Source organism: Ovis aries, chromosome 3, assembly GCF_016772045.2.
Source record: "Ovis aries strain OAR_USU_Benz2616 breed Rambouillet chromosome 3, ARS-UI_Ramb_v3.0, whole genome shotgun sequence".
In the NCBI taxonomy this organism is placed as follows: Eukaryota; Metazoa; Chordata; class Mammalia; order Artiodactyla; family Bovidae; genus Ovis; species Ovis aries.
This window is the reverse complement of record NC_056056.1, coordinates 91271235-91283495: the sequence shown is the minus strand read 5'-3', so window position 1 is coordinate 91283495 and position 12261 is coordinate 91271235. Positions and strand designations below refer to the sequence as shown.

At 38.1% G+C, this 12261-nt stretch overlaps 1 protein-coding gene across 7 annotated transcripts in view; it reads left to right on the top strand.

Moving 5' to 3' along the window:
- The window catches only part of TTC27 (tetratricopeptide repeat domain 27), a 181215-nt gene that overhangs the window by 27370 nt on the left and 141584 nt on the right, over window positions 1-12261 (top strand). For all 7 annotated transcript variants that reach the window (XM_042246298.1, XM_060412318.1, XM_004006035.5 and 4 more), the window contains 2 exons: window positions 5639-5803; window positions 7945-8078. In XM_042246298.1, the coding sequence (XP_042102232.1) occupies window positions 5639-5803; window positions 7945-8078 (299 nt within the window). The remainder of the gene's footprint in view (window positions 1-5638; window positions 5804-7944; window positions 8079-12261) is intronic.

Genomic DNA, 12261 nt, shown 5'->3' with positions numbered 1-12261 from the left:
CCCTAACCCTGACCAAAGAGCTCCAATTAAAATTTAACTGTTCAGAGTGTTTATATTGACATTTGTATGTTTTTCCTAAACTGAAAATCTTGTTAATAACAATGTTAATGTAATTATTTGCTTTACATATGAAATATTTCAATGGGAAAAGAATAGTCGTTTTTAGCAAATGTGCTGGGACAGCTGGGTAACCACATGCAAAAGAATGAAATGGGACCCTTGCTGCTGCTAAGTCACTTCAGTCGTGTCCGACTGTGTGTGACCCCATAGACAGCAGCCTACCAGGCTCCCCCTTCCCTGGAATTCTCCAGGCAAGAACACTGGAGTGGGTTGCCATTTCCTTCTCCAATGCATGAAAGTGAAAAGTGAAAGCGAAGTCGCTCAGTCGTGTTCGACTCTTAGCGACCCCATGGACTGCAGCCTACCAGGCTCCTCCGTCCATGGGATTCTCCACTATATAGAAAAGTTAAGTAAAAATGGATTAGAGTCCTAGTGTAAGAGCTAAAACTCTTAAGATTCTTAGGAGAAAATATAGGGGTAAATCTTTATGACTTCAGATTTGACAGTAGATTCTTAGATGTGACACCAAAAGCATGAGCAAAAACAAAAAAAAAAAAAATAGGAAAGTTGGACTTTATAGCAAGATTATGAACCTGTAGCAAGGTCTATTCAGAAAATTTTCAGAACTTTTGTGTTTCAAAGGACACTATCAAGAAAGTGAAAAGACAGGCCATAGAGTGGGAGAAAATATTTGCAAATCATATATCTGATAAGGAACTTGTATCTAGAATATATAAAGAACTCTGACAACTCAGTAATATAAAAGACAAATAACTCAATTAAAAAATGTGCAAAGGATATAAACAGATATTTATCTGGAGAAGACATTCTAATGACCAATAAGTACATGAGAAAACATTTGATATCAGTCATCAGGATGATGAGAATCAAAACTACAATAAGATATCACTTTACACCCACATGGCTAGCTGTAATTTTAAAAAAGTGAGATAATCATATTGTTGAGGATGTGGAAAAGTTGGAACACTGCTGGTGGAAATATAACATGGTATAACCATTTTGGAATACAGTTTGGCTGCTGCTGCTGCTGCTAAGTCGCTTCAGTCGTGTCCGACTCTGTGAGACCCCATGGATGGCAGCCCACCAGGCTTCCCCATCCCTGGGATTCTGCAGGCAAGAACACTGGAGTGGGTTGCCGTTTCCTTCTCCAGTGCATGAAAGTGAAAAGTGGTAGTGAAGTCGCTCAGTCGTGTCTGACTCTAGCGACCCCATGGACTGCAGCCTACCAGGCTCCTCCGTCCACGGGACCTTCCAGGCAAAAGTACTGGAGTGGGATGCCATGCCTTCTCCGACAGTTTGGCAGTTTCTTAAGTATAGAATCATCATATATTTATCATCGATCAGCAGTTCCTAGGTGTATATACCCAAGAAAAATGAAAACATAGGTCCACCCAGAATTTTGTATATGAATGTTTATAACAGCATTATTCATAATAGCTAAAAGATGGATGTGTCCATCAACTGATATATGGGTAAACAAAATACTGTATATTCATATAGTGGTTTCTATTATACTATTTTTTAGCCATAAACTGAAATGAAGTGTGAAACATACTTCAGCACAAGTGAACCTTGAAAACATCATACGAAATTATAGAAACCAGATATGAAAGACTACATGATAAATAATTTCCTTTATATGAAATGTCCAGGATAGGTAAAGTTAGGATTGGAAAGTAGATGAGTGGTGTTCAGGGCTATGGGAGGGATGAGGGGAAGAGAGTGATAGCTAAAGGGTTCAGGATTTATTTTTGAGGTGATAAAAATGTTTTAGAGTTGACTATGGTGATGGTCACACATTTCTTGGGATATACGAAACGCCATTGAATCGCACACTTCAGGTTGGTGGACTGTATGTGCATGAATCATCTCAGTAAAGCTGTTGAAAAATTTCACCTTACATACACAGCATAGTGACTATAATGAATAATTCTGTATTGTATATTTGAGAATTGCTGAGAGAGTGGATCTTAAAAGTTCCCATCACCAGAAAAAAAGTTGTAACTATATGTGGTGATGGATGTTAACTAGGCTTACTGTGGTGATCATTTTGCAGTATATTCATATATTGAATCATGTTGTACACCTGAACCTAATGGCATGTTATATGTCAGTTATATTTCAAAGAAAAGGTAAAGAAGATTTAACCCAGGAATTTCTTAAAATGTTCAAGACCAAAATGAAGTCAAGTGTACAACTTTACTAAGAAAATGTTAAAGGCATACTGTTATCTTGAATAGGATGATCACTATTGTCAAGATGCCAATTGTGTACATATACACAATGGAGTACTACGCAGCCGTTAAAAAGAATAGATTTGAATCAGTTCTGATGAGATGGATAAAACTGGAGCCAATTATACAGAGTGAAGTAAGCCAGAAAGAAAAACACCAATACAGTATACTAACACATATATATGGAATTTAGAAAGATGGCAATGATGACCCTGTATGCAAGACAGGAAAAAAGACACAGATGTATATAGTGGACTTCTGGACTCAGAGGGAGAGGGAGAGGGTGGGATGATTTGGGAGAATGGCATTGAAACATGTATACTATCATGTAAGAATCAAATCACCAGTCTATGTCCAATGCAGGATACAGCATGCTTGGGGCTGGTGCACGGGGATGACCCAGAGGGATGTTGTGCGGAGGGAGGTGGGAGGGGGTTCATGTTTGGGATCGCATGTACACCCGTGGTGGATTCATGTCAATGTATGGCAAAACCAATACAGTATTGTAAAAGTAAAATAAAGTAAAAATAAAAATTAAAAAAAAAAAGATGCCAATTGTGAAATTACAATTAGTGCAGTTACAAACATTTTGAAGAGAGAACGTGCCAATTGATTCTGGAAGAAAAAGTGTGTAAGAATAGTCAAGACAATTTTTAAAGAGAAAGATAATCATGGAGACTTTCAGGTATAAAAGTTAGTTAAAAACTAGGATAATTTCAACAGTATGATACTAGCAAAGAAATAATAATGATAAAAAAATTTAACCTTGCATTGTGTCAGTATCTTTGCTTTCATATGTGTGTCCATTTTTTAAACTGAAAATCTTGTGCCAAACAATATAAATGGAATGACTTGCTTTGTCACATGTATAAAAAATTTGAGAGCAGCGCCAGCATGCCAACTAACAGTAAGACCACTAAATAAGGCTCAAGATGTCTTTGCAACTGTCTTTGTCCTTTCAATATATTACATTAAGGATATATACTGTGCTCTAAGTCATTTGCAATTACTCTTTGTCACCAACTTGTTATATAGAGTTTTAGTTTTCCATTTGTTTTCAGTTTTTAGGGATTGCTTTTTTCTTTCTGATTTATTTTTTGATATGTAAAATAATTACATGATTCCAGAGTCAAAATTCTGTAACTAGATCTGTTCAGAGAAGTTTCCCGTCTGTCTCTGTTTTCCTTCTACCCTATTCTCCCTGCACCTCCACCTGCCTCTTTAAAAAAAAAAGAGTTTATTTATTTATTTATTTGGCTGTACTGGGTCTTTGTTGCTGGGCTGGCTTTTTCTTGTTCATTGCTGGCAAGTGGAGACTACACTCTAGTTTGGGTGTGCAGACTTCTCATTGTGGTGGCTCTCTTGCTGTGGAGCACAGGCTTAGGGCACGTGGGCTCCAGTAGTTGTGGGCATGCGGGCTCAGTAGTTGCAGCTCCTGGGCGTCAAAGCACAGGCTCAGTAGTTGCGGAGCACAGGCTTAGTTGCTCCGCAGCATGTGGGATCGTCCTGGATCAGGGATTGAACCTGCATCTCCTGCATCGACAGTTGAATTCTTTACCATTGAGCCACCAGGAGAGCCCAGATCCAGGTTTTCTTGAGTTTGGTTTGCATGGAGGAAGTCTACTGAAGGATTTTCATAGTGAGAAGTTCGTGTTTAGATGCCTGTCTGCCTTTTAAAGTAAGACCTGTGCATCTTGATTTAGCTTCTCTGAGTTAAGAATCTCTTTAAAGGACTGGCAGTATATAGAAAACAGTTTTTTTCAGGCTCATTTTATTTTCACTTCATGATAAGATAAAGGGCGTCTGTTTCTTAGCTATAGGTTTCTGTCAGATTACTTGGTGAGAAGATATATAGATTATGTTTTGCAACATCACCTCTACACCTTGGTCGTTCCTCTGCCAACTCCCTCTTCCCCTTTTCCCAACAAGTGTGGATTCAGATTTTGGCTTTGCCGCTTCTCAGCCGAGCTGACTAGTCAGTAAGCTGACTAAGCTCAGTTTTCTCATGAGTTAAATGAGGTTGATGTCAGCCCTAAAGACATCATTGTGTGAATTAGCACAACATGTAAAATACCTAGTGCCGAGCAGAGTAGGGCTCAGTCGATAGCACTTTCCTTTCGGGTTGAATAGTAGAAAGCGGATTCTCAGTCTTTGGACTTTGTAAGTGTATCTTCTGTCGTCCACCGTCCTTCTGTTCACATGAATTGCTTTGTGAAATGCTGATCCTGTTGCTGGAGACGTTGTGAGGGACAGTTTGTCAGGGACGTTGTAGAGGGATGGACGAGGTGACCTGTTGGACACCCCCTTGGTGTATGCCAGTAGCCCCTTTATTATATATATATTTTATTTTGAAAGTCATCTTCTTAGAGATACTATGTTATTAGGCTGTTGTACTCCCATCTTTTCATCTGAGGTGTTTGGAAAAATACAATATGACTGCTAAGCCAATACTTACTTCCCTGGTGGCTCAGACAGTTAAGCGTCTGTCTACAATGAGGGAGACCCAGGTTTGATCCCTGGGTCAGGAAGATCCCCTGGAGAAGGAAATGGCAATCCACTCCAGTACTATTGCCTGAAAAATCCAATGGACAGAGGAGCCTGGTAGGCTACAGTCCATGGGGTTGCAAAGAGTCGGACACGACTGAGCGACTTCACTTCACTTTCAAGCCAATACTTACTCATTTTCTACTTGATACTCATATTGTCTCAGATACATCCAGATACACATCTGTTTCTCCTTTTAAGGAAGAAATTTTACATTCTTTATGTGGAAAACTGTATATTGATCTCCTCTTCATTAGATTTTCGTGTTGTTTAACTCTTTGCAGATTGACTTGGTATGTTGTATCATCACCTGTATTGCCATATTTTGGGCGGCATGATTAAGACAGACACTCTAAATAAGAAAGAGCAGGGTCATGAATGAAATCTCTTAGGACTGTGTGGAGTAAAGGAGATAATGTATGTAATGTCCTTAGCGTCTAGGTTGGAACATGTAAGTGCTCAGACAGTGCTTGCTATGAACTATTACAGTACATGGTCCTCATTTTCCAGACTTGAAATTCTTTAAGAGTAAGAGCTATGTAATATATGTATTTTATATATTATGCCCTAAATGTTTTACTTACTAATGTATTTTTATTCTCACACATTTAAAAAAATATATATATTTTATTGAAATATAGTTGACTTAAAATGTTTCAAGTACACAGCAAGGTGATTTCATTATTCAAATATACATAAATCATTTTTGAAATTATTTTGTGTCATAGGTTATTACAAGATATTGACTACTTTTCAGTGTCTCATCTTTTGTCTTACAGTGATGAAGCTAAAGGATCTGTTTGTGGATAATTCAGGTCGATGTTTGGCTGTTCAATTCCATCTGGAATGTGCATATATATATTTATATTATTATGAATATAAAAAAGCAAAAGATCAGTTCAGTATTGCTAAAGACATCTGCAGATTACAAATTGATTTGACAGGTAAGATTTTTAACCTTTTGTGGATAATTGATGTATGATAAAACTAGTATATACATTGATGGTTTGGCTGTATTTTATGGTGGTATTTGATTATCTGTGTCCTCTTGGTTGCTTTACAAAAATATGTTTTTAAGATTTTATTTAAAGAGTTAACAGGTTTAGAAGAAAATTGAAGCTATATGTTCTTTATTCTTGCAAATGCTCACTTATTTTCTAATCTGGTTAGACATTTGGGTAATGTATGATAGCTAGGCAGTACACAAATGAACCTCACCCACTGAGTTGTGACTGTGGGCTTCCCAAGACCCCTCCAGATTCTCAGGTGTAGTTTGGCTTCACATTGCCCTTTTCTGCAGATACCTACCTGTAGCTTCTATCTTGCCTTTCTTGTATTCCTTAAGAACAGAGGTTTTTTGACTTTGGTTTAGATGCTTCTTCACTGTCTTAGAATACTGCCTGGCATATGGTAAGCACTCAATAAACATTTGTTGGATGAACGAATAAATTACAGAATTTTTCCTAAAATCTGTGTTTCTTCTGAGTACCAAACAAGAAACATTGTTTTCTTTTAGTGTATCTCCTTGTCCCTAGCCTAAAAATACTGACATTCTCTGTTGAAAACATTCATGAAAGTTAAACATCAGCAGTTGGTCACACCATTTACACCTGTTGAACCTGGGCTGTGTGAGTGTTGAAACAACAATCTGTGAATGCTGGAATGATTGAACCTGTTTTTCCTCTCTAGGTTGGGTCTAGATGATCTTTGAGGCCCATTTTTAGTCCCTAAACTCTATGCTCATTGAGGTAGTCCTGTCAGTAAAATCCTTAAGATATGAGGTAAATATAACTTAGTGGCCTAGTCTGGAATATTAGCCACCTTTTATTACATTGTTTGTATGGGGAAAATTATTAAATATCTAACATAACTTTGGGAATAATGGCCATGTGTAACTTGGGGTCTTATATTTGAGATATAGTTACATGTAATTTGGATTCCTGGTGACTCAGACAATAGAGAATCTGCCTGCGGTGCAGGAGACCCCGGTTTGATTCCTGGGTTGGAAAGATCCCTGGAATGGATCTGAAGAATGGCTATCCACTCCAGTATTCTTGCCTAGAGAATTCTATGGACAGAGGAGCCTGGCGGGCTACAGTCTCTGGGGTTGTAAAGAGTCAGACACAGCTGAGCAACTAACACTTTCAGTATAAGTTGTGAAGTTAGTTTTAGAAATTATGTTTTGATCCTAATAGACTTTTTGGGGGGATCATTTATAAAACTAGTATCATGGTACTCAGCATAGTCAGCTTTAACAGTTGATGTAGTTACTAGTTAGTTCTTCATATTTTTTTTCCAAGTTAAGATCGAAAAGCTTAAAAATACAAATGTGCTCACAAATATAAAATGAGAATCAGATTATAATTTTTTTTCCATTCAGCTCTCGCCTTACTATAAAAAAGTAAGCTGTGCTAGACCATCTCAATAGCTATTTTTAGTATAATATGTTTCAATGGTTGTTGTATAATATAGAGCCAGACTCATCACAGGATGAAATCCAGACTCCTTAGACTGGTCTTTGTAATCAAGAGTCTTTGTAATCTGAGTCTCACCAGAGAATGGATGTTAGAGCTTGTGCTTCTCTTAAAGCTGTTCTGCAGCTAGCTATTTCAGATACAAAGTAAAAACAATATTTGGCCTTATATGGAGCCAGATAATGTAATAGAAAGACTGGGATGTAGAATCTGCAGACCCTGGCTTTAAGCTCTGGCTCTGATACTAAAAAACGTGTAATCTTGAGCAACCAAGACTACACTTCAGAACTTAACACTTTTTCATCTGTTGTATGGAGAGGAGAGTATTTCTTCTCCTTGGATGCATTCTTTTTTGAGAAGGGAGGGAGATTAATGCAAAGGTAAGTATGGGGAATTTCTAGTGGCAGAAATTTGAGTTCTGGGCCTATAGCTTCCTGGCTTTATAACTTTATAAGTCACTTTAAAGTCATCATGGGGCTTCAGGTTTCTCTTATTTGAAATGGGGGAAATACCTCATAAGCTCTAAAGCACTCTGAAAGTACTACTGTTTATGATTGTATGGTATTCTGGTTGGCAAGTTACTAAGTATAATTTAATATATGTATTTTCAGGTGCTTTAGGAAAAAGGACACGGTTCCAGGAAAATTATGTCGCACAACTTATTCTAGATGTAAGAAGGGAAGGAACTGTCTTTTCAAATTGTGAATTCACTCCAGCACCCACTCCTCAGGAATATTTAACCAAGGTGAGTAGGATCATAAGCTGTTTAAATTAGCATCCAAGTCTAATAGTTTCCATAGGGAAGTTTTGTAGAAACACTGGATGGAGTGGGAAGAGGCTTTTTGGACCCTCTTGAGCTTTTACAACGTGGCTGGATGTTAAAAAGAATCTAAAACAGAACCCATTTTAAAGCCATTTTTATCCTCAGAGATAAACTATTGTTTCTCTTCTAGATTTCGGTAAGTATGAATTAATAATGTAGTTACTGATATGTTACTGCCCTGAAAAAAATTAAAAAGGCAGACTGAGTAGAAACTAATTTTTCTAGTGGCTGCCCTATTTTTTGCCTTCTGTTGATATTCTCAAGTATTAAGAGCCTTAACATTTTTTATGCTTCTTCTAAATATGTAAACAGATGATCAGAATTCCTTTTTACAAGTTTTCTGATCTGTCTTCAGCTACTCTGTTATTATTGGGCTGGTTTCTGCCATAGTATGTGTTTCTGACTTGGGTAATACATTCTCTTATAGCTTAAATTTATAGTTTTTGGTTAGTTTACCCACTCAGTAGGCTTTCCATCTGCTTCTGTGAAGGCTATTAGCATTTATATTTTCTTATCCCAGAGACCCCAGACCAACATTTCTGCTTGTAATTTGGTTGATGTTACTGTCCTTGAAGCCTGTGTTTTCCCACTTTTCATTCCAGAGCCTGTAAACAAATTTGCTTGGTGCATTGAGCACTAAAATTCTAACTGTACTGAAGATAATGCCAAGAGTAGGGGCTAGGGAGATGGGAAAGAAGAGTGGCAGCAATAGGCGTCCTGAGGAATGTCTTTGATGAGATCTTACATACTTCCTGGGCTTGCTCCAAGTTTTCTGTTTGTTTTTGTGATATATTAGGGGCTGGTGAGCAGGGACAGCTATGGATTCTTAAGAGAAGAGGAAGGGAAGAAGGGAAAGATGGAGAAACTCAGGGATGAGACCACACAGAGGGACAGCCTTCTCTCCTGCAGTAGGACAACCATGGCTGAAGGGGTGTTTGTACCACTGTGTGGCTGCTGGTCAGGGAGCTGTGGTATCTGCTCCCATCCTGTCTTTACTCCTTGTATATACCAGACCCTCCTCCTGCAGCTTTTTCTTTTTTAAGCACGCTGGCTTTTATTCATTCATTTTTAAAGATTTCTTTTTGGCTGCTCTGGTCTTAGTTGTGCATGGGCTTTCTCTAGTTGTTCAAGTGGGGACTGCTCCTCGTTACAGTGCACAGGCTTCTCATCATCGTAGCTTCTCTCGTTGCAGAGCATGGGCCTTAGGCACGTGGACTCAGTAGTTGTGGCCCATGGGCTTCATTGCACCTCAACATGTGGGATCTTTCTGGACCCAGGATCAAACCTGTGTTCCCTGCATCGGCAGGCAGATTCCTAACTGCCGGACCACCAGGGAAGCCCCTCCTCAACTTTTTGATGTAACTGAAGTCCCTCCCTGTGTCTTAATTTAACTACCATAGACCTGGTGTTTAGGCCAAAGCACAGCATCAGTGAAAAAGAGTTAGTTCTGCAATCCAAGAATTTAATTCAGTAATCCATCATTGTTTATTTATGTGTGCATGTATACTTGTATGTATGTATTTATGTGGAGTTGTATGGAAAATTATCTCCTATGATTATAAGTAGAATATCATGACTGTTACGAGAAATGCATGAAAATAATGTATAATTTAATATGAAATTTATTTAATCTTTCATATTTGAATAAAATACATTCAGATAATCTTGTGATCTTCATTAATTACCACTTAAAGATGGAAACTATAAATTATGTAGGTAAGGAAATAGCTTTATACTCATGGATGGAGGATAGACTTGTTTTGTTTGATTAGTTATAGATCTTAATTCCTTTTGTCAAAGATACTGTTAGATTATGAAATACACCACAATTCTGCTTGATAATGAAACTTCTCAGGAAAAAAGGAACACTATGATATCAATTATAATGATTATAAAATATATCATGATTAGAAATGTTACGGTGTGAAGATGTATATCTTAATAATTCAGGAAATACGATAATTTTACTGTCAGTGAGGAACATAGTGTTTCCTGTTTCCCTTTGGGCCTTCCTAGATTTTTAATCTGTTATTAATGGGGAATTTTCATAACCTATAGCTACTGGACTTTAGGCTTTAATAAGCCAACAGTTATGAGGAACCCCAGTGTGCAAAGCACAGGAACAGACTCTGTTCTTTATTGTTAAATCATCAGTGTGCAGTCTGAGGAGGGAGGATAAATTAAAACTGTACATTGAACAGGAAACACAAACACATGATCGGCATCACTGGTAAAAAGTATGCGTTAAATGCTGAACAGATTGGAGATGTACTATGTGCTAGTTTTTTTCTTTTATTTTATATTAAGCACAATACAGCAGTTTATTAAGATGCTTAGAATGACTACAAAGGGAAATAAAGACCGCAAAATTATGTATCCTACAGCTGTGTGTCATGTATAAGACGGTGTAGATGAATACATGAGGATGGTGTTTATAGGTAAAACTAGATATCCCAAATGGCACTCACTGATCTGTTGCTTCAAGACAACACCCTTTTGTACAGATCTTAAAGGTGTCAAAATTAGTAGTCTCAGTCAATCCTTGCATGTGATTTTAGCATAAAAGATTTTAGAAAACTGATCTGAAATATCACAGTTTTCATTTTTGTCAGCTGTAATGTCAAGGATTTTCAGAACAAGAAAAATGCAGTAATACAGGACAATCCAGATGTGTGTCTCATGTGACTAGCCTCTGTTGCAAAACTGTACATGGTTATGGGCAAAAACTCGGAGGAGGCGATGGCACCCCACTTCAGTACTCTTGCCTGGAAAATCCCATGGATGGAGGAGCCTGGTGGGCTGCAGTCCATGGGGTCACTAAGAGTCGGATACGGCTCAGCCGGATACGACTGAGCGACTTCCCTTTCACTTTTCACTTTCATGCATTGGAGAAGGAAATGGCAACCCACTCCAGTGTTCTTGCCTGGAGAATCCCAGGGATGGGGGAGCCTGGTGGGCTGCCGTCTATGGGGTCACACAGAGTCGGACACGACTGAAGCGACTTAGCAGTAGCGGTAGCAGGTGGGCAAAAACTAAGTCTGTCCAGAACTCCACACCTGTGCAGTTTCATGTTTTGGCTTAATAATCTAGATATAACACTTATTACACAGCAAGGGCAACACCAAAAGAAGAAACAAACCTGTGATGGGCACACAGTAGCAATATCATAAGCATCATTTGAGTAGGTCTGAAAAACTGTAGCTGGTTTTTTTTTTTGGCCATGTCAAGAGGCATGTGGGATCTTAGTTCCCTGCCCAGAGATTGAACCCCTGTCCACTGCATTGGGAGTTCAGAGTTTTAACCACTGGACCTCCAGGGAAATCCCTGTAGCTAATTTTATGGCTCAGTAGAATATTACGAGGTTGGCATGAGTCTAAAGTAGAGCCATCTTTTAAATTTGCAGTGTGTAGAACATATAGGCAAGTAGGTGCTGCAGCCGACCGGTTTTAATTTCAAAAAGTGTTAAATAGGATCACAGAGAATCTTGAACGAAGATCGAAGTTGTTTTGATCACCCATCTGTAGCTGACAAATAAATGATGCTCTGTTGCTAAGGCTGACCTGTCTCAGGTCTTCTGTGGGGGAGCTGGGGGAGTCCTTGCTGGGAGGTGGAAGCTTGGATCCTTGTCACGTCTTTATTGTCTAGCCGGATTGAGAACCTGGGAAGGTTATTATATTTTTAGCTTCCTCGTTTGTTTTCTCCCACATCATTCTTTTTAAAGGGATCAGATTATATCTATAAAGATACTCCACAAACATTGGCTGTCATTAAGTAGGTTGATATATCCCTATCAGGATGTGAAAAGGTGGGAATTTTGAGTACTGTAGAGCTTCACTGTCCAGTGCTGTAGCCACATATGATTATTAATCACTCTAAAGTTGCTTGGTCCAAACTTAGATGTGCTGAAGTGTAAAAGATGTACTAGATTTCATAAACTGTATGAAAGAATATATAGTATCTAATTAATAATTTTCTATTAATGAATGTTACAGGGATAATATTTTTGACATACTAGATTAAATCGCTTTTATTTATTTTTTAAAGTATAGCTGTTAGAAAATTTAAAATTATATATGTAGATTAAAAAAAACTCTAAAAAGCATAT